This window comes from Bombus fervidus, chromosome 2 (assembly GCF_041682495.2).
Source record: "Bombus fervidus isolate BK054 chromosome 2, iyBomFerv1, whole genome shotgun sequence".
Lineage (NCBI taxonomy): Eukaryota > Metazoa > Arthropoda > Insecta > Hymenoptera > Apidae > Bombus > Bombus fervidus.
The window spans coordinates 9451003-9472474 of record NC_091518.1 but is presented as its reverse complement, the minus strand read 5'-3'; the positions used below and the strand labels follow the sequence as shown (position 1 = coordinate 9472474).

The 21472-nt window shown below is 32.6% G+C and overlaps 2 protein-coding genes and 1 long non-coding RNA gene across 4 annotated transcripts in view; 1 reads left to right on the top strand and 2 right to left on the bottom strand.

Annotated features, from left to right (window-relative positions):
* Positions 1-5: 5 nt before the first annotated feature.
* On the bottom strand, positions 6-2563 carry Mvd (mevalonate diphosphate decarboxylase). Its single transcript, XM_072022309.1, has 9 exons — positions 2454-2563; positions 2046-2116; positions 1873-1940; positions 1757-1803; positions 1545-1696; positions 1290-1457; positions 910-1203; positions 672-830; positions 6-592 (listed from the first exon to the last, which is right to left on the bottom strand). Exons 1-9 carry the CDS (start codon positions 2503-2505, stop codon positions 449-451), a joined length of 1155 nt encoding a protein of 384 aa, XP_071878410.1. The 5' UTR covers positions 2506-2563; the 3' UTR covers positions 6-448.
* A 526-nt stretch (positions 2564-3089) lies between these two features.
* Positions 3090-21472, top strand: part of LOC139995453 (carboxyl-terminal PDZ ligand of neuronal nitric oxide synthase protein) — a 39398-nt gene continuing 21015 nt past the window's right edge. Inside the window, exons 1-4 of the mRNA XM_072018977.1 lie at positions 3090-4272; positions 12903-13050; positions 20157-20228; positions 20316-20405. Of these exons, the coding sequence (XP_071875078.1) occupies positions 12943-13050; positions 20157-20228; positions 20316-20405 (270 nt within the window). The 5' untranslated portion in view covers positions 3090-4272; positions 12903-12942. The remainder of the gene's footprint in view (positions 4273-12902; positions 13051-20156; positions 20229-20315; positions 20406-21472) is intronic.
* On the bottom strand, positions 7178-8036 carry LOC139994966 (uncharacterized). Of its 2 annotated transcripts, none has more exons than XR_011801838.1 (2): positions 7891-8036; positions 7178-7551 (listed from the first exon to the last, which is right to left on the bottom strand). It is a non-coding gene; the product is annotated as an uncharacterized lncRNA (long non-coding RNA). The 2 variants fall into 2 exon arrangements; XR_011801837.1 differs by having other exon boundaries at positions 7674-8016.

The following is a 21472-nucleotide window of genomic DNA, read 5'->3' as shown; positions in this document are numbered from 1 at the left end:
TTCACAAACTTTTGTAATTTTTACAATAAAACGTTGTACACTTTAGAGCGTCTTTATTATATCCAGGAGAAACAAAATGTTAATTAATAATTTGTTGAATTTATAAAATTTTGCGCATTACGCTTGAATAACCTATACTTGCATAAATAAACAGCGTGGTAGGACATTTTTTAGATAAATATAGGAATGGGAATGAGTAACAGTGCTCAAAATTTGACTACTAAATAACACAGAAATAGCTTTATATTTTATCAGATTATATTATGATTTATTTTTTAAAATTTATTTTGTTACAAAATATAACATAATATAATAATATAATACAGTCAACAACTATATCCAAATAATATAAACAAGAATACATTTTTCATTATATAATAAATGCATCTATCTGCAAATTACAATGAATTAGAATCATTTTCAATAAATACAACCCATTTTTAGTAACTTAACTAATAGGCAATCCTTCTTTGTTTAAAAGGTGATCTTTGGGATCCTCTAAATATTTAGGACCATTTCCAACTTTAGTGTAAATAATATATTTAAGAGATTCTGGTGCTTGTTTTTTTGCATTAATGTTATTAAATAGCTCCTAAAACAAATTTAAAATCATTTATTTTGGCATAGAACAAGTGATATGTAACTGTTATACAATAATAAAAAATATTTACTGGCGAATGTATAACTTCATTAAGAGGTAACCCTCTCCTGTATTTTTCTAAATTAATTCCTGGTGGGTAGAAATGATCTAATACTCCCACAAATTCTGGAACACTTTCTTCCAAGAGATATAGAGTTGCATTTGGTCCTGCATCAAAAGTATATGCAACCTAAAATGAGTAACATATTTAATTAAAATATTAATATATATAAATTAAAGTTGAAAAAATTGATGTTTCATATCAATACCTTTACTTCATTCACAGCTTCATTATAGGCATGAACAAGATCAACAATGGCATGTGAAACATCATTCATATAAACGAATGGTGGATATGCATCCAAACATACTGCGTGCATTTGATTTGAATCTTTCATTGTATGTTCAGCAAATATTTTAAAATCTTTTTCTACAATTGCCTGTTCCATTTTCTTTATTCTCTCGGGAATAACATGTTTTATTCTGTATTGTACAAGATCAGATGTTTCCATGGTTCTTTTCATTCCAACTGAACTGGAAACTTTTTTCTTTGCATCATTTACCTGGTGCAGAATATTTAGTCATAAATACATTTGGTATAAAGCATAAGATAAGAATTAATAAGATAAGAATTAAAACTAATACACACAACTAATATTAAAATTCTCATTTCTGGCCAATGAGAGGCAGGCACAATTTGTTTAGCTATGCTATCAGCACCATTTGGTTCAGAACCCATATACCATCTTACAAAACCTCCTATAACACTTCGGCATGCTGAACCAGAACCAATACGAGCTATTGAACTAATGTCACCCTAGAAATCAATATTTAAATATGTAAAAATTATACAGATATAACATATAGAATTATAAAGATTATAATTATATTAACTTCGTGATACCTCTACTTGATATAGTTTAGCAAGAGCTGCTACAAGGCAAGCATATCCTGCTGCACTAGAAGCTAAACCAGCTGCAGTTGGAAAATTATTTTCTGAACAAATATGAACTTTCCATTGATCTATATGATTGGAATTTCTTGCCCTTTTCCTAACTAGAATAATATACTTTATTATTTAAAAGATTTCAAAATTTCTTTAATATAATTACATACTTTGTGTTAAACAATTTTGCAATCTAGGATTCTTTATATCTTCTTCCCTAAAAAGTCATAAAATGTTTTTAAAATATACCCAACTTCTCTATGGTAGATAATTATTTAACACTTACTGTCCATTTAACCAGATCTGATCCTCTTTAAAAGTTGGACTGATCATTACAGTAGTTTTTGTGTGTAGCTAAAATTTAAAATGAATCAAATTAAAATATGCCATTTGCGTTTATTATTTCACTAGATATAATAATATGTATAGCTAGATATAAAAAATAAATTGTATTTTTACATGATCTGTATCTAAGGTAGCACTAATGGAATCATTTACTGGCAAGATTAAAATTTCATCTCTCTTTCCCCCTGTAAAAGAAAAATTTATATTTCTAGATCTATTTGAATTTTAAAAAGTCGGGAAGGTCGTTGCAATGTAGTAAAAATCCATTCTATTCATATGCAAAAATAAAAATTAGACTTTTTAAACGTAATATATCATGTTCAGTTTTTGTAGCATTGTACTTTGCAATACATCAAATTTGAAATTCAAAACGGCGGTCATGTGAGTAATAGATATATGGAAACATTTATCTCTAATACCTTTTTAAATAAATTAAATAGTAAATATAATTTAATTATTATAGTAATTATATTACTGTATTGTGATTATTTTAAAAGAAAAGAAAAGCAAAAGAATACATACAATATTTTATAACAGCTATATTGACGGATGCGATACATGTAACGGTACTCATTTTCTCAAACTTCGCCGACTAACACTTCTACTACACAAATGACTTTGAACTCACACGTATAGTATTTATACTTGAAGAAGCATAAACTATTTATGAGCTAGATAGATAACCATATATCCCAATTTGTTACGATCTATTTTCTATCAATTCGTATTTTAATATTTATTTATTTCCTATTCCTATTTTATATTGCACAAAATTTCAAATTTTCGTGTTTTAAAACTATATCTTTTCATTAGCTACATGTAAGCTAGCCAATAATATTTAAGTGACACAATAACTTTATGTATCAGCAAGAGAACCTTTATATCTATATTAATCTCAAATAATATTTAAATTTATTGTTTGCTAATTTCCTATTTCATGTTTTATCTATTTATTTTATTTATTTATGCTTCGTGTTTATTTTATTCATGCATAGCAATTCATTTTTAAACACTCATCGATTACGTGCCACAAACTACTTCCATCATACCGACGCTACCAACAATACGTTTCGTAGTTTTTCTCGCAGATGACGTTACTCCACGATCGCATTCCCGCTTCGTACTCGAGAAGTCGAGAGTAATATTCGAGCCAGCCGGTTTTCAGTGTGATGCCGGTTGCGTTGACGGTGGGGGTGATTTGCACGGTCCTCGGAGGGCTGTACGAACCACGATTATACACAGCGGCCACGGTGTATATTCAAAGCGCGCGCTTGTTCCTTGGGACAGAACAACGAAAACTAGAATAAGAACAATGTGAGTGTTATGAAGAACTATTAGACTTCCAAAATATTCATCGATAACCAATTCCATAGAAAGTACCAAGGAACGAGAAATACAATGTGGTGAGTCGAACATGGTGTATGAAAGGTACCACTCGACGTTATTAAAAGACGATGCGAAAGTAGTGGTGCAATTCGAATGATATTCCGTCCTCATCCCTTCCTCGTTATCTCGCGTGCATTTACAGCGAACTTATGCATCGTCGTTTCCTTTCTCTGAGCCCCATTCGAGTTAGCACGCGGTTTCATACCTCTGTTCGCGTCATACCAAAGAGACTTAAAAGTTCTGGCGTTCACCGTGAAAAGAAGAAAGGAATTTAGTCCTTAACTGTTATCCGTGGGTCATGTAGGTGACCACAATAAGTTACATTTCTTAATATTAAAATATACATATATTATATTTTTACTTGATATTGTATACTTTTATGCAAGAAAAATTATTAATTATTTTCATCATCTTAGATATAAAATATTAAATAAAATAAGATACTTTGAAAATAAGTAAAACTTTACTACAACGATATACATAGTTGAGGGTTAAGAGGAATGAGGGAAAAGAAGTAAAACAAAGAAGAAAGAAAAAGCAGACGAGGAATGGATGCTAGTGGCACGTAAGATATACACGTAGAATGATCAAGTGGTTGTATTGCGTGGAATAAGACCACGAACGACATAAAGGTGTTCCCGTGGGACGTCTGGTGGGTTACGGTGACCGAGTCACTCTGTCATCTGTTTCCAAGAAGAGAGAGGTCGGCGATCTGTTGTGTGTGTTAGTGTACGATCGCGCGGCATGGGGCATCGGTGTTGGTCCTTCACGAACGGCGGGACCTGAATGTGTGCATATTTCTCCTGGCTGACTGGCCTGCCTTCCATCGTTAAGCTGCATTCACAAAGGGAGCCGATTTTCGGGCAAGGACCGTGTCTCGGTCGTTCTTGCCGAGAACGCGAATCGAATTGGTTAATGAGGACTATCCGGCTTCGACCGTCCAATCAGCTAACAGGTAACATTTTTATGCATGGGTATATTGTGGCGTCTTGTTCTAGCTATCTTATCATTAGCCTGCGGATTTTTAAACAAAAATGCATAAAGCGTATATGATATAGAAAAATATATAAAACATCCGAAGAATAATATTCTTTATAATATTTAATTTAAGAAAATCAAATTTCTGCGTAGACCCTACGTTTTTGAGTTTTTACTTGTATCCATGAAAATATGAAGTTGCATAAAAATCCGCAGTCTACTTATTGTACCATAAAATTATATTATTATAATGCTTTATTAATAGAAAGTGATATAAGTTCCGTTATTTGTATTTAGTATAGAAAAAATGAAAGGGTTGTAACTTTATTTACTAACTGAAAAAAGTGATTTATTACGTTAAATAAATATAACCAATAATGATATAGAAATAAGTATGGAAAATATCAAAGTATCTTCCTTTAATGGGGAAAATTCTCCGTACACTATCTGTTTATACATTAAATGACGTAATAAGTTAGTGGATTTTGTTTTATATTATTTGTTCTATGAACAAAGCTTTAGAGTAATGCTTTGGAGTAATGTTTCTTTAATTGGTCACAGGTGAGGATTTATGTGATCACTAATTATTGGTACAAGTATATTTTTATCGATGTACTAAGTTACAAATTGAACGCCTTAATACTGTATTCGCAAACTTTATTTATTTCCTGAACTATGTTTCTCGTTAATTGGCCACAAGTGACGTCTTATATGGCCAATTGTCTAGATAGGTATGTCTTTATTGATAACAACTTTCCGTATATTTAATTATAAATCGAACGAACCAATAATATATTGGCGAACTACATTTGTTTTCTAAACAAAGATTTAGAGTAGTAAGTGTCTCGTTAATTGACTACAGGTAGGGAGGAACTTAGATAGCCAATTCACAACATACTACTGTACATTATACATAATATACTAAATTAGGTTAGATTTTCTCATAGATCGTTTTCGTCGCGTCGGTTTTGTTTTCAGCTTTCGTTTCTGCGGCGTACACCCAATGAGAAGCTGTATATCGGGACGCCGCGGTGTAAATCACGAAAACCGATGGATTTCGCACTGAAATTAACGACTCGTGCGAAAGTAGCGGGATACATGCTCACAGGCCGTAAAACGCGTTCAATAGCACGTGGGGTGGCTAAATGAGATTATGAGATCCTTCACTTTGACTCAGTTTCCAATGAGTTTCCACAACCTGCGAGCTCGAGTAATATTTATAAACAGTGTACACTGAGTGATAGGTAGAAATTATATAATTTATAATCTTTCGTCGGGAAAATAATTTTTTATAATTATGATATGCTAATATATCTAATATTCTTTGCGGTATATCTTCCTCTTTTTTTATGAATTCGCAGTTGTTATTTAAAATCTTGATTCATAAAACAGAAAGACCTTGATTCTTTTAATAGAAGTTTAGTATAGAACTGAAATTGATTCTTTTACAATCTCCCAAATTTAAGACATTTTTTAACAATGGAAAATAAATTTTCCTTACATTTATTACAATCTATTATTACAGTCAAATATGTATTATAATAATTTTAAATAATTATTTATTCATTATTATTACCAATATTATTGTTATTCTACAACCGCAGGAAATTTAACTACAGGAGTTGATTTTACCATAGGAAATGTCTTTTCGTATAATTTGTCGTGGCTATTTTGAAAAAGTAATGAAAAGCTGTCGTAATTGTGCGTCAGCGTAGAAATCAAGGAATTAGACGGGAAGATCGCGTTAAGGCGCGTTTCCTTCTCAGATTCTATTCACGATGGATGTCGCATTACAAACAGATCAGAGAGACGGATCGTGAAATGAGTATGCGGCGCGCGTTTACCGTTCCATAGTTATTGCCACCATAGGTGGACGCAGGTTGTAGCTACAAAAACCTTTTCTTTGTTTGATCGAGCTCGTGTGAACGCCACCTTAACTCAAGTGTACAGAAAAGTTGCATCCTCTGGCGGTATTTGAACTCTGCGTTTAGACGCTATCGCCTATCCCTTTAATAATCGACTCTCTCAGGATTTTTACTGTGTAATTTTTTATGCACGACCGATATTATAGGCGTATTTAATCCATTCCAAGAGATTAACTACTGTATTCATTTTATACCCGTTGGCGAGTGCTTGCTATACTAAAGAATTCGTTTTTAAATATTTCGTACACAATTAAATTTTGATCATTGACATTTTTTTTGTTTGTATATTTCTCAAGGAAGATTTACGTATAATGACTGTATTCTTGTTCTCTTAGTATTCTTTTTAGTAGTTTTTAAATATTTTAATCTCTTTTCTTTCAAGATATTAGTATCTTCTTTTAATTCCAATTTTCTTTCTCTCTCAATATCTTAACATATAATTTTTTAATCAAATATTGCTGAATATACTAAACTTGACTGACTTCTTTGAATTTATTTCTTTTATACTTATTTTGACGTATAAGGTCAACGGGTTTGCTTTCATATATTAATTCCGTTTTTCGCAATCAATATGCTCAAGTCTAGCTTATTAAAAATAAATCGAACAGTACTTAATGATTTTCCATGCCTGTAACGAACCTGTAACTTTCTAGGAATTATTTATGTGCATTAAATGTTCATTCACGGCAGATGTTCGCTATGATACCAAGAAAGAGTATGGGCATTGAATGCAAATTGTGTTTTCTTCGTAAAGCAATTCAGATTTCTTGAATAGAAGCATGTCTAATTTCAACTGATAGAGATACGAGCAATGAAAATTAAACATTACGGTTTTGTGTACTTATACAGCTTTGTGTTCCTACGATCATAGTTAACAAATCTTAAGTAGTATCTTAAACAGAAGAATATAAATTAACAAATTTTAATAAATGTATAGATAAAAGAAAAATTTAGTAATATTTAATAAATTTTGAAATTTATTTATTCTTTTTTTATCTGTAGAATCTGAATAGGCATTCTATTTAGCAAATATTGTATCGAGTTCCAATCGTTTCCCCCTAAGGAATAAACTTAGCCACTCTTTTTCCAGGAAATATTACTTTCTGGTCTGCGATAATGTCAGAAACATTACTGTTCTTTTTCTTCGTCGCTCATGATTCCATGGATATCAGTTGGCGTTAAAACGGATGTAATAAAATTGCTTCCTATTCCGCCTTTTATCCATACTTGTTATTCATAAAACCTTTTCTTTTCACATTTTTCATAGCATGGTTGAAATACCTTCGAGGAAGCAGGAAATACTTCTCTTCTACATTCCAATATTTCAGATCCTATAAATATACCAAAATAACCTATTACATTTATGGAAAGAAAATAAAATAAGTATACATAAAGAAACACTAGCGCCATCTACTTTAACGTAATTATTATCTCTATAACATTTTTCCCTCACTTTAGCAGTTTACTTTGTAATAGCATTCTACACGCGTTTCATTAATGCAATAAGATACTTTGATCAATTAGCTTTTTCATGCTTCACAGATTCGGTTAAGGAATCAAGTATACATGTGGGTATATATGTACATGTTCCGCAACGGTCATGGAAAGATACGAAGGCGGATAAAGCCGCAGCTGCTGCATGGTGTAACAAAATCGCTGGATGACCTTACTGCGTGGTCCGAGAATTCGTTTGCGAATGGACCCGGTGAACCGATCGTCGTGAATTCTAGTTCGAAGAATAAATCCAGCTACGACTTGTCTCTCTGATATAAGGTTCCCATCTATCGTCTCTTCTTTACCTTTGCTCTCTCGCATCTTCGTTCTAATCCCCCTCCATCTTGTACCCATGGTTTCCAAGGCTTCCTATAACGGGTGTGATCAAAGAATTATCATCATACACAGTGAATCATTGAAGTACTTAAACGCTTACCACAGGAAACTTTTGTGTATATATTATACGTGTTATATAAAAGATTTTGGAACTTCATTAGCAATGTAATGAGTAATGAAATGTATGTAAATGTTACGAGATATTTACTGTATATGTAAGTATATTTAGCAAAAAGTTAGTATATAGTATGAATAGTCATCGTAAATAAGTAATAAGTGTTAAAGATAGTTTTATCGAATATTGAGGCTAGTGTAGGGATAAAAATAATGTAGATAACCTAGAATTCTTCTTTATTTCTTTTATCTAATAATATTGTACGAGAAAGCTTTAACGAATCTGTTTAACTTTTTTGATTCCTCTTTTGCAGTCAATTTTTCCATTTCGATTCACACGTGACATCTGTAAGTTCTGCATATGTGTTTCTCTTAGTTGTTGAAATGAATCATCTTGGACATGAATCACAAATTCGATCGATATATTCATTCCCTTTCGCCATCTTCTTTAATTTCCCTGTTGTCCTTCTGATATAACATTTCATACTTGTCAATTTTTATATCTATATTATATTGTTGTATATGTATTTTAATTAGAGGTACTTAGGACAGATTAAAGCTTTTGAAACAATCTTTGAAGGATAGTCGGCTTTTATAAAGATATTAGGAGGGGGTTAAAAATGTTAAAATGAAATAACTTTAAATAAATATGAAATAAAATTTATTTTATAATAGGTTATATTGAAAATTTTATAATATGTATTTTTAAGACACGATTGCTTTCTTAATTTTTCTTAAGATAATTCACTCGTTATATTTGTAACATGAAATGTGTTTTTCTTGAATAACGAGAAATACAAGGAATGTAACTCTCCACTAATTCGTGTCTGATTTTAGTATATTATTTTATATAATATTTTCGTTATCTTCAGCCGTAAGTTAAATGCAACACACTGCACGTGCCAGCGAATGTAATTCGTGCAGAAGAGTTGAAGTCGAAAGTAATTCTGTTTTCGCAAGGGACTAATGGAATCACCGTCACGATAAAATCTTGCCAAGTACGATTGATATAGAAGATTTCTCTGCCTTTTTCGCTCTTCTCCCTGTTCCTTTCTTTTTCTATCTCATTTACTCTGCAAAGTAAAGTTGTTTCGCCCCTTGAGGTTTTATTTCTCGAATCTCACGCAAGAGGATCTTAGAATTTCTCGCAACCCTCCAACATACTGTAATTTTCATGAACTCTGTATATCCTTTTTGCTTAAGCTGCGCTGCGTTGTTAAAAGGTTGGGGTTGTTCGGAATACAAGTGTGCGGTTTACATTTATTAAAGGTTTATTAAGGGAGAATATACGGAGGGTTCGAGTGTAAACTACTGAAATTGGATTTATTGGCGTTTTCGATGTGTTCTACACACACACACACACACACACACACACACACACGCGCACGCACGCACGCACGCACGCACGCACGCACGCACGCACGCACGCACGCACTCACGCACGCACACATACACACACAGAGGTAAATATTCAGATACTTTTATGAATCACTGTATAAGGATTATTGTTAGGGGCTTCTACTTCTTTTCTATTGTTAATATATAAATAATGTAACACTTAGCTACCCGATGATATTTTGGTATTTGAATTTCAGAATTTTTTAGATCCAATTGTTTAATTTTATAAATTAAAAAATTTTCGTTTTTGCAGTAGAGGATAATTTTCATGCCTTACATGCTACGTGCATAGTTTCCGTAGGGGTTAACAATCTTTTAATTCTAGACGACTTAAATTTAACAAAAGAAAATCGTGTTCTTAAATTCGCACCATTTTTCTCCCCTTGAAAGGGCTTTTCAATGAAGACTGAGATTAATCTTGACAAGTTTTGTTGCGTTTCAGGAATGATCTTATTGTTAGAAGTTGAGAGAGGCGAGATAGGAGAGGCAATTTATTATTTGCTCAACGATATTTTTTTTTAATAAAGTGGCTTTTGATTTTGAGATAACATCATTACAAAAATTAATCTTTCATGCTCGATAGGCTCTCTAACGGTATTATTGAAAATTAAATAATAAATAATAAAAAGTTCTCATTACAGTAACATAGTTAACCTATAATCCATTCCAACCGATCTAGGTTAGGTATTTATTTTACACCAATCTAATAATACCAAAACATACGAGGGTTATACACTCTCATTATACATAAATAATGCAGAATTCTTCTCATAATAATACAATTACAAGGAATGTAAATCAATTTTTTAATCAATCAATGACGACATAAATATTAATCTTTTACACTTGAAAGCTTTTCTAAGTTAAGTAACAAATGATAAAAAATTAGCATCACAGTAACATACTTAACCTATATCCGTTCCATTCGATCTAAGTTAGGAATTTATTTCCCATCAATCTAACAATACCAAAACACGTGCATACAGATTAAAAAAAAATTCGAGGGTTAGCTTTTACGATAAAGGACCGACCACCTGGTACTTCTCCACCATGAATGAGAGAGGACGAATCGGTGGGATTCGTGCATTGAACGCGGGCACAGGAAATCGGTGCTTATTCTCGGCCTCGATGCTATCTTGAGGCTTCGACGAGCCTTTTTGTTCGACCTGGTACACAGCTCGATCAGAAAACGTCAGCCGTGCGTCAGCTATGCTCACGACTGACCTTGAACGCGGTACCAGTTGCAGCACGTGGATGTGCAGGTTCGATCTTTCTTTCTTTTTGAAATCCCAGGCCTTAAATAGAGATTATATGTACTATTTTCAGAAAGTAATCAAGGCTCGATAACGTGGAAAGAATAAAAGTACGGTGAAGGCTTACAGTGGTGAGCAATCTGATATACTCAAGGTGAATTTATCAAGGTGATTTATTGCGGCTAGATTATTATGGTGGAGCACCTGGTGCGATGTTGGCAGGTTTGGATTTAAGAATCGAAAATAGAAAGAGAAGTTTAGTTACTTATGTACAACTATTTATTTTATTCTTTTAATTTAGTAACCTGGCTGTAGTATTTGAATTTTTATTTTCTAATCTTACTCTTGTTTGAATTCTCATGTCGTGAAGGTTGGGTTAATTATGACTCATGATGGTATTTCACATTTCAATTTGTTCTTGCACTTTTATTGCAAATGTATGTAGATTATAAAACTTAAATTATTAGAAATCACAGAATTATAAAAGGTATAGCAGTTATATTGGGAAATAAAAAGAATAAAGTATAGTGTCCGGTTAAAGTATAGTATGTCTTTTCAGCGGTATTTTAGGCTACTAAAGTCGATGATGAGCGTCATTTTTTACGAAAATGAACTGTGTTAGAAATTCGGCCTTATGAACATATGGACGACAAAAATCTTCGCTGTAGAAATCCGCGTAAGACCGTGATCATACAGAGTGACAAAACAACAACTTACTGTTCTTTGTATGATCACGGTTTAACGACCGCGGCTGGAAAATAAAAAATAACTCGAACCTAATTCAATACTCACGAGTCAAATGTATTACACCTTATTACACCTTATTTCTGTGAAGGACGACTCTTATTTTCGGTTTCAACGATCTCGAAAACCTCTAAAAAGTGTCATTTTAGCCGAATATTTTGCAGTCCGGATACTGTACAACACTCTCCATATTATCGCTACAAAGTAAACATTTGACGTTGAAATGTGGAATGATCCTAGTCATAACTAGTTGAGAGTCGAAGGTTGACCCACATTTTTTATTCTAGGTTAGATTATTCTTGTCGTCAGTTGAACTAATCTATTCGAAATATAGTCGAAAACCTATTTCATCCATGAATTTTTACCTTTAAATCGAATATCAGAGAGATTAATAGGGTGGTGGCTACGTACAAATCTTCCGACATCGATTTCCTATCCAAGCTTAGTCAGTTTCCTGTCCGTTAGTCAGCAGGCTGAAAATCTGTGACTCGGTGGTCGCAAACGTTCCTGCTTCCGTAGGCTATGATAAATGTCTGGTATCTCGTATATACAGATTTTCATATAAATACACATGATATATTATTGATCATATGACGTAATATAGTTCTTCTGTTCACCTTCCCTTTTATTTCAAACTTATACTAAAGTTTGTTTTTCTAGAAATCAGGAAGTTTTTTGGAAAATTTTTTGGTAGGGCAGTTACGACAGATTAGAAGAATTTCAAAGATTATAGTAGAATTAATCCACAAAATTTACAACGAAACGTGGTAATTCATTGCATATCACCAAATTATTATATTATTTTATTAGTATACCATTATATTGAAACTAAATAATCTATTTGTAAAAGTTAGTAGTTACCACATTTCAAGTTAACAATTAATTGATTGTAATTGATTACCGCTTCTTTTTCTTGGAAGCTAAATTCCGGTTCTAGAAGATTACTAAAGTGCCTTCCAAATCTATATTTTTCATAAAATGCGTTTCATAAAGTTTCATTTAATTAAACGTTACCTATTTAATATCTATAAAATGGAAAACATAATCGCCGAAAAAGAATCCAACAGCAGTAAGTCGTAAGCAGCAGCGTCTCCAAATTATTTTTTTTTATAATCGTTTGGACAGGCAGGTTTTAAGTCGTGAAAAATATGTACGTGAGAGAACAATGTTTCTCAACTTAATCTTAGTCTCTAAACGTAGGAAGATAAAGAGGGTGCTAAAATAAGAAGGAAAAGGCGAAAATGATCATGACACGGTTAACAGGATCTTTATTTTTTTCAATAAAAATTTTATGAGTGAAGGAACGATGATGTCAAACGATAATATTTGATATAATGTTTCAGCGAGACTGGACGAGCATAATCGAATGAAGCTGGGCCAAGCATGCCCTCTAAGAAGCAATACAATCTCGTGCATAATGACGAGTACGACACGAGGATACCACTGCATAGTGAGGAGGCGTTCCACCGTGGAATTGTCTTCCACGCCAAGGTAATCAAACATTAAACGCTTTCCGATTTTCACAGCCAGCGGCTGCCCACCGCCCAAACGAGAACTTGCGAGCCGTTGAGCTTCTCCCACTCGTATTCGCATCCCCAGGCAAATTCCAGGTCCCCACGTGACTCTAAAGAAACTGGTATATTACGTGTATAACGTTTCATTATAAATTTCGTTAAGAATGATGATGTATTGAGGTTTATGGATTTTAAAAAGTAAAAAATAATTTTCACCACTCCTGAATTATTGAAATTTGTGGATGTTCGAAAGATTTGATATCCAGGAGAACAATTCTGAGATCACAGGTATTCGAAGAACATGAAGTTGTGTGATTTGTGTTAGAGCAATTCAGTATCGTGGAACTTTAGGTTGGAAAATTCTAGGATTATGTAGTTTAGATCAGATCTAAATCTTGATTTAAGAAATATTAGGATGATAGGACTTAAATTTACTACTATAAGATTTTATGAAGACATAACTGTATCCCTCGATTTTGAGTTTTCTGATTCGGGAATACGTAATATCGTGATACTACCAGTTGAGTTTCATCATTTTGTAGTTACTTATCTGTCTTACGTTATTTGACTCTAGAAAGGTTTCTTTTTGGTCGTAGAATCTTAGGTTAGCGCCACCTGAGTTATTCGTTCGTATAGATTATAGATCACGTTTATCATATACTATCAAATAAGAATTCTTGACATAACCTTCCCTGTAGATACTATATATGTCGAGGTCTTAAAATCGATCAGCAGACGAAGTTTACATTTTAAATCCTTCGAATGTAGAACTGCTAGAAACTCGATAAGATAAAAATCATAACCTCATGTAGCATACCAAAGCTTAGTTTAATCTTTATTGAAAAATACAAATCATTATATGCAACCTTGGAATTCGCTATATTCATTATTATTGCTAGTGGATGTTTTAATTTAAGACCTCGCTATATCGGGAAGGCTACTGTACCACGTCACATAACCTTAAAGGACATTCGTATCGGCTTTCACAATTTTAGACATCCTTTGTATCGAATATCTCATAGTGTAAAACTTTCCTTTCTCAATTTACCACTTCTAAGATTGAAACTGTTCAATTACTCACAATACCTGTAACTACGATTTTAAATTACGGATATAATTAAGGGTGTATTTCAATTTGTACCTCCATTATTCACATCGTAAAAGCTCGAGTTTTCAATGAGAACACAGCGTGGTCCAGTCACGCGCCAACGATCTTTCCATTTTAAGTGAGTTCCGAGAAAATCGTAGCAAAAGTAGTAACAGTAACCAACTTTATCGTGTCAATAAGGCGTAATTTCTGGAGAGGCCGTGTTGTCTTCTGAACACTAGTGGTTATTACAACTATAACATCGGAAGGGAACAGTTATTTCGCGGGAGGCAAACGTTAAACCTTCGAAACATGATCGGCGAAGAAAAGTGCTGAAATGAGAATGGAAACAACAGCTGTCTAACGGATATTTGGATTATGTCCCGCGATCGTAGAATATATAAAACGGTAAAATTTTATGGTCTTCTATTTGTTTCTTTATCAAACAGAGCGCGAATATTTTGGTTTTTTATTTCGGTTGGAACTATTAATTGTGATGATTTTTGTTATCAGGATATTTTTGTTAATACTGGTAATATTCGTTTATATTTAATATCGAGTAAATTTTGTCATAGTACATTTGGAAGAATAATGTATGTATTTCATATGAAAATTGAATAAAGTATAGATTCATAAATTTTGATTTTAGATTAATTGGTTGTCAGGATAAAATTTTTTAAAATATTGATCGCAATATTTCTTATTTTTAATATTGTGGAAATTTTATTGTAGCATTTGGTAGAATAATTCACGTATTTTATAGTATATAAAAATTAAATAAATTAAGGATTCATAAATTTTGTTAGATACTATTAGGTCGTCCGAAAAGTTTCTTTCGTTTTATAAGGAAATGATGGATACACAACATTTTGCGTTTTGTATTATTTTATCGAATTACGTATGATCCATTTTGTTCTACCAAGATGAAGATTACAACGTTGGACAGATTAGGTTTCATGTTTGTATAAAGATGCGTTGTTGTAAAAGACGTGTCTGTTAAAGAAAGACACTTTTCGGACAATCCAATACAATTTTTTTGTAATATATAATTTAGTTTTTGGGCTTGCAGTTTATAGTAATGTAGCTATATCATGTGAGTGACTGAAGTTCCGGTCTCTGGCGCTTTCCAATTGTACCATGAAGCCATTCACGTTGGTCCCGCTTTCCCGAAATACTTGACGAGTGACGCTGTAATTTACTGCATAATTCGGGCCGTTCGAATGGCCGCATAAAACCGCAAGTGTTTCCAAGAAACTGAAAAGTGTATCATTCCGTTACGCCGTTACGGAAGCGGTTAATCTGTTTGTTGAGAATATACGGGGTGATTTACAAAAACAAAGTCGCTGAAACAACCACCAGTATTATAATTTTTATAGAACAGTTGAAACAATTAAAAAATAATCTAAATAAGAATATTAGATGCCTGGATTTTCAATATTCGTTAAATGTAAATTAATATTGAATTCTTTTCTTATTTTTTAAAACATTGTTACAGTTTCTTCCATTAATAGTTGCATCTCAAGAGTAGGGTGCGCAACCATTACAAATTTGTTAATAGATTTTTCTTTTAAAAGTTTTATATTGCTGAAATAAAAATTGAGATACGCATAGTATAATAGAGACTCTATATATATTATATATTGGCTTATAAGTATAATGTCTTTATATAAATATCATTCTAAAACATATCTATTCAATTTTAAAATAATTAATCCAATCATAGAAGAAAATACCTATTTTATTAATCAATATATATCAAGGCCCATTTGGGTTTATAAACATAGTATATTTAGATCATATACTACTACATTCTCTTAACACACAAATCGCTCCCAATACGCCTGCGCTTCATTTCAATGTATCCCTCACCAGTCACGTGACTTTACTCCCGCTCGCAGCACGAAAAATGACATTAATCAAATGCAGGTAACTACTGTAGTAATAATTCATATTAAAAAACCATTATGTACAATTAAATCCCATAATAGTTTTAGCAACAGTTGATAGAACTAAAAATCAATATTTATTCACTTCTTCGAACAGTACACGGTTATGAAACAACCTATAACCTCTATAAATTATCGGCAACTGTAAGAAAAAGTGAAGAAACTTAGGTGTTTAATCGATGACTATCTACTGATTGCAACAATCGCGACAATAACGCGACAGAGCGAATATTTTTGGTTGCGCACACAAGCAGGGAGAAACAGGACCGTGACGTCATTGTGCACGTGTTTATTCGAGTGCTGCGCGTTCGTTTCTCAGAAAGGTTAAAGCTTTCGCGTTCGTAAGCTCGTAAGCTCGTAAAGCGGCACCGTAAAGCGGTCACTTTGCGAGGGAACGTCGCACCGAAGCTATTCACGTCGTTCTTCAGCGGCTTTCTTTCAGTGACGTTTGGCTTTCCGCGCTGTGTTCCAGCGCCAATGTGGTCCCCTAGAGCAGGCCCATTAACCCTCTACTAAATACCATGTGACTTGCAAGTCACATGTATGTATATGTTTTCATGTACATTACATTTTTAAGTCTTATTTCCCTTATGCAAATTCGCATTTTCGAGAATGTAGTTAAGACGGTAGAACGTCCACAGAAAATTTATCTACCAAATACATATTACGGAAAGGATTTAAATATTTTTTCATATTATGTACATTTTGTGCAATTTTGCTATTCTACTTTTCTATAATAAATTCATAGTCTATATTGTATGTGTCACTATAATACTTTTATTTATTGTATTATTTATCGTATTGTATTTATTGCAAATTAAGGTGAGAAAGCAATTCTAGTTTCTCTTTTTATAAGCAAATGTACTACAATGCAATTGCATGGTATCATATTATAACGGATAAGGAAATAATTTTTCTTTCTCCATTTTCATGGGATTGCATCTGAATTAGGATTCTTGGTTTTAATATTTATTTTTACTGATGCAGAGCTGGAATATAAGTTCTTTTTATTGCTCCTTTCCGTTTGTTTTTTTTTAATTTTTGAACTCATGCAAATATTTTTTTATTGTTTGTTTTCTTTTCTTCTCTCTCAAGATGCGTTCTTTCATTTGAAACTGATAAGTGGCTTCACAATATTTTGAATGTTATCTTTTTTAGAATCTATCAATTTTTTAGTGTGTATTGTTTTTTTCTAAACTTTTTTTTATTCTAACTGATGGTTGTATTTCCTGAATACTTTTTTACAATTCAATTTCCTTGATTCTTTTTCACATTTTGTTTCTGTAACTGTATTTCACCGAACAATGATGTATTTTATAAAAATTCATTTTTGAACTGAGATCTTTTATGTTTATTTTCTTTCTTTTTTTTTTTGTCTTATTAAATTTTTCATTGTTCCCTTTAATACATCTTTTTTCTTTTTCTCGTACGGTTTCAATGTAGGTCGAACGAGCTCGATTTTACTAACGCTGTCTTTTCGTTGGATTTACTAGAGTTTACTTCCTAGCGATTAATCTTCGTTTTCCTAAGTCCAGGTTTTTCTGGATATATGTATACGATTTACCTCGAATTTTGAACGATGAGAAATATAATATCCTTCAAAGCCGTCTTCGGATCTCTAAGCATTTAAATTCAATCTTGCACAGTGCATTCAACAAAGCTAATAATTCAATAAATCAATTCTTTGAAAAAATCTCAGTCAAAAATTGCTTTTATTATAATTATTATATATGCAACGTTTCTTCATTATAATTTAATTTTTATACGAATTTTTTTACTTTACTACATATTTTATTTTTTCCTTGGTATTATAATATACTTCACTGTAACTATAGTTTAGAGTATTGTTAACAAGGATTCAGAAGAGGAAAATCAAAATACATTTCACTGAGTGCGTCCTACTTTTCCGGAGAAATTTTTCGCCCTAGTAAAGTCACAATAATTTTAGACGCGGTTGATCCTCTTGGCAAAGACGTTCGCGTTGCGTTTCTTTCATGCGGTACGAATATCCAGGAAACTTGGTCACGGCTCGATCATAGATACATTATACCTTATCTCCACCCTTATGTGTTTTTCGCTTTAATATGGAATGCATTTTCTACCCTCTTCTCGAACATTTTCTGAATTTGTTAACAGTATATAATGTTCGATTCAAATTATTAATTTTTATTATTTATGCATAAAGTTTAGGCTATGCAGGTCAATCATGTTTTCTTATATTAAATGTTTTTTATATTAAAGGATATTAAAGCATACTGAACTTCTAAATTACTTTCTATTTGCTGTATGTATATATTTAGGTTTTAGTGAATTCCAAATAATCAAAAGAATAATTTCTATCGAATAACAATAATAATTTAAAATCTATTAATCAACTTACAAATTTTTATTATTATTAATTTCTATTAATTAAATTCTTTTCCAATTAATTATTCTTTTAATTATTTCTGCTTCACAAGTTTTCATAGTCCCTAATTCATTTCTTACAGTCGCATTTGGATTTCTCATAATACTTCCTATACGTAGATCTATACTATCCTTGTCACCTACGGAATAGAAACACCACTTACGAAGAATTGCTTGCCGGTGCAGCGCAGCTGTTAAAATATTTAAAATACTGCGAAGAATGGCCGATTCACCGCGTTGCGCTCGCGATCAATCGCGAATTCGAGAAATTCGATCGTCTCTTGTGGCGTGCGTGGGGATGACCACGTGTGCATTAAGAACACGTGGCCAGGTCATCGTTTCAATGGGGAAATTCTAAATACGGACGCTTGGTCGCGTTCAGCGCGTCCTCGTGTACGATCTATGCATTCTATATAGGGTATACAGTTTAAAAAGGTATAAAAATTTCAGAAATTATAAAAGACAGAAAAGTTATAGGATATCAAAAAGAACAAGTTATACTGAGACATAGTATTGAATTTGAGACATAGTATTGAATTTGAGACATTGTATTGACCTTGTACCGACTTTGAAATACCCTGTAAAAACACAATTATATTTTTAAAATATACGGGATTGAAAAGTTAAAAAATTGAAAATTATGTTTATCTTGAGGAATTATTATATGTGTCGTTTAATATGGAAAAAGACATTATTTTTCTGTATGTGCAAATATTAAGATTTTCAGGACAGTTTTTATTCCCAATACTACGTGAAGTGGTTCTATGGTGTATTTGTTATGTAATTCAAATAACTCTCCTGTTTCATTTTCATTTTGAAACCTCCAGAACTGTTTAGTTTACTTATTTCATAACGGAGGAATCTGTTCTTTGATCTCGTTAGAGTCGATGAAAAATCAAAGAAAATATTTATTTTCTTCTTTTTGATCTATTAATTTTTATTAATCTCTTGGTGTTCCATCGTACATCAATAACCAAGCTACAACAGAACGTTTCACGATTTATTCCGATAAATCACTGGCCAAGACGAAGCGCGTCGCTGCATTTAGCGAACCTATTTCCGGTTATCTGTCTTTGATCTTTAGCCGGTAACCCCCGGCAAGTCGAGCTGTTTTGGCGTTCTCAAAACAGTGGTAGAAGTCAGATGTTCACTACTATGTCTAATAATCCGCTTTTTATTCTGTTTCGATCAGAATAGAAATTTCCAATTAAAATAGAATTAAACATTTATAATTGCTATCGTCATATTTTAAAATTAAGATAAAATTGTTCTTTAAATCTTTATAGCAGGTATAGAATAGTTAAGTTTACAATTTTCTACACTCCATAAGAAAGAACAATTACATATATTCAATTCAATTTACATTAGGATCTTGATTATTCGAACTAATTATTGTTCGAATAATTGAATAACTTTGTTTTCATATAATATTTTAGACATATGTGAAATCGATGCTTGGTTGTTAAATATCAAATGTCATTTTTCTAAAAACCACCTTTTAATCAGATACATTCATTATTTGAATCAACACGGCAGAACTGGTGGAGGTAAGTCAATATCTGCCAGCCGGTGGTATGGAAAGCAACGAGTAATAAGAAATCCAGTCTGTCTCTAATTCCTTCTCTTTTATACGTTTGTCTGTAGTTCATCGGCTCTATGGAGGTTCCTCGACCGACCAGCCGAGTGGAGATCGTGGCGGCGATGCGAAGAATCCGCGTGAGTTCGCATAATCTCTAATTAACCGCGAGGACGCTCCCGCGGGCCAGAGTTGGTTCGTTTATTTCAGCCTTATTTTGTCCTCAGTACGAGTTCAAGGCCAAAGGGATCAAAAAGAAGAAAGTGACGCTGGAGGTATCGGTGGACGGACTAAAAGTCACTCTTCGAAAAAAGAAGGTAATTGCCCCTGTACTCGTGCTCGTTATCTGATTGGTTGCTCGCTATTGCGTGTCCGTCATAACTGCATTATTAGTTCTGTTTTTTATTCTTTCCTTTCTGCTTCTTATTTTTTTCCTTATTCTCCTGTATTCTTCTTGTGTTATCTGTCGTTCATATCTTCAAATTTGTCCACTCTGGAATGCAGCGGTTTTCAATCATTTCGGGTTATTTAGGGTTCGCATATGCCTTAAAAAATGGTGTATCCCTTGCGTAGATAGATAAAATTATAATAGTTATAGTGTGGAACTATGTGTTAAATGTTGACATAAGTGTACGCGTTAAAATGACATAAATATTTCATAAATCTTATAAAATCATGAACATTGTAATAAGCAATTAATGACGGCTGTGATGTACCTCAAAAACTTTCCCGGATACCCCCAGGGTATGTACCAACTTATACACTAGGTTGAGGACCTCTGCTCTAATGGATGATCGTCTAGCACAGATTTGAGGTTACTTTCTTGGGGAAGGCATAATAAGGTTTTAGTAATATGCATTGTACTTTGCGAGGATAGCAGATAAAGTTTGAATACGTGTTGAGAACGTAATAGTGAATATTATTGAATATGAATACTAAGAAAGGAGTGTAAAATATTGTGAGTTAAATACACTGTTTTAAGCGATATTAAGTTCTGGTTAATGAATACCAAGCGTTAAATAATTAAATAAATTGTAGATATTAAGTTGTAGAAATTAAGTATCAAATGCTGAGTACTGAGCTTAGAATATTAAATTACAAGCTTCGAATACCAAATATCAAAAAATAAGTGTCAAACATTTTTTCGCAGAATTTGTCAGTTAAATGAAATCTCATCTTGTATCTGAAACAGATAAACGAAATACAATATGTATCGAGATATTCAATAAAGTAATAAAAATTGCCGCTAAAAACAGAAGATTGCATCGTAATATTTTAACGTTAACAGATGAATTACTCAAAACAGCAGGGTCTGATTTATTATGCCATGCTTTTTGGCTTGTTGCATTGGTCTGTAATATATGTATACCTCTTGACTATATTT

What these genes read in the sequence shown, in the direction of transcription:
- Mvd (XM_072022309.1), bottom strand. Translation starts at nt 2,505, where the DNA reads ATGAGTACCGTTACATGTATCGCATCCGTCAATATAGCTGTTATAAAA. An exon ending in TATAGCTGTTATAAAATATT is followed by an intron (nt 2,117 to 2,453) that starts GTATGTATTCTT and finishes TTTCTTTTACAG; the next exon opens with GGGGAAAGAGAGATGAAATT. An exon ending in CAGATCTGGTTAAATGGACA is followed by an intron (nt 1,804 to 1,872) that starts GTAAGTGTTAAA and finishes ATGACTTTTTAG; the next exon opens with GGAAGAAGATATAAAGAATC.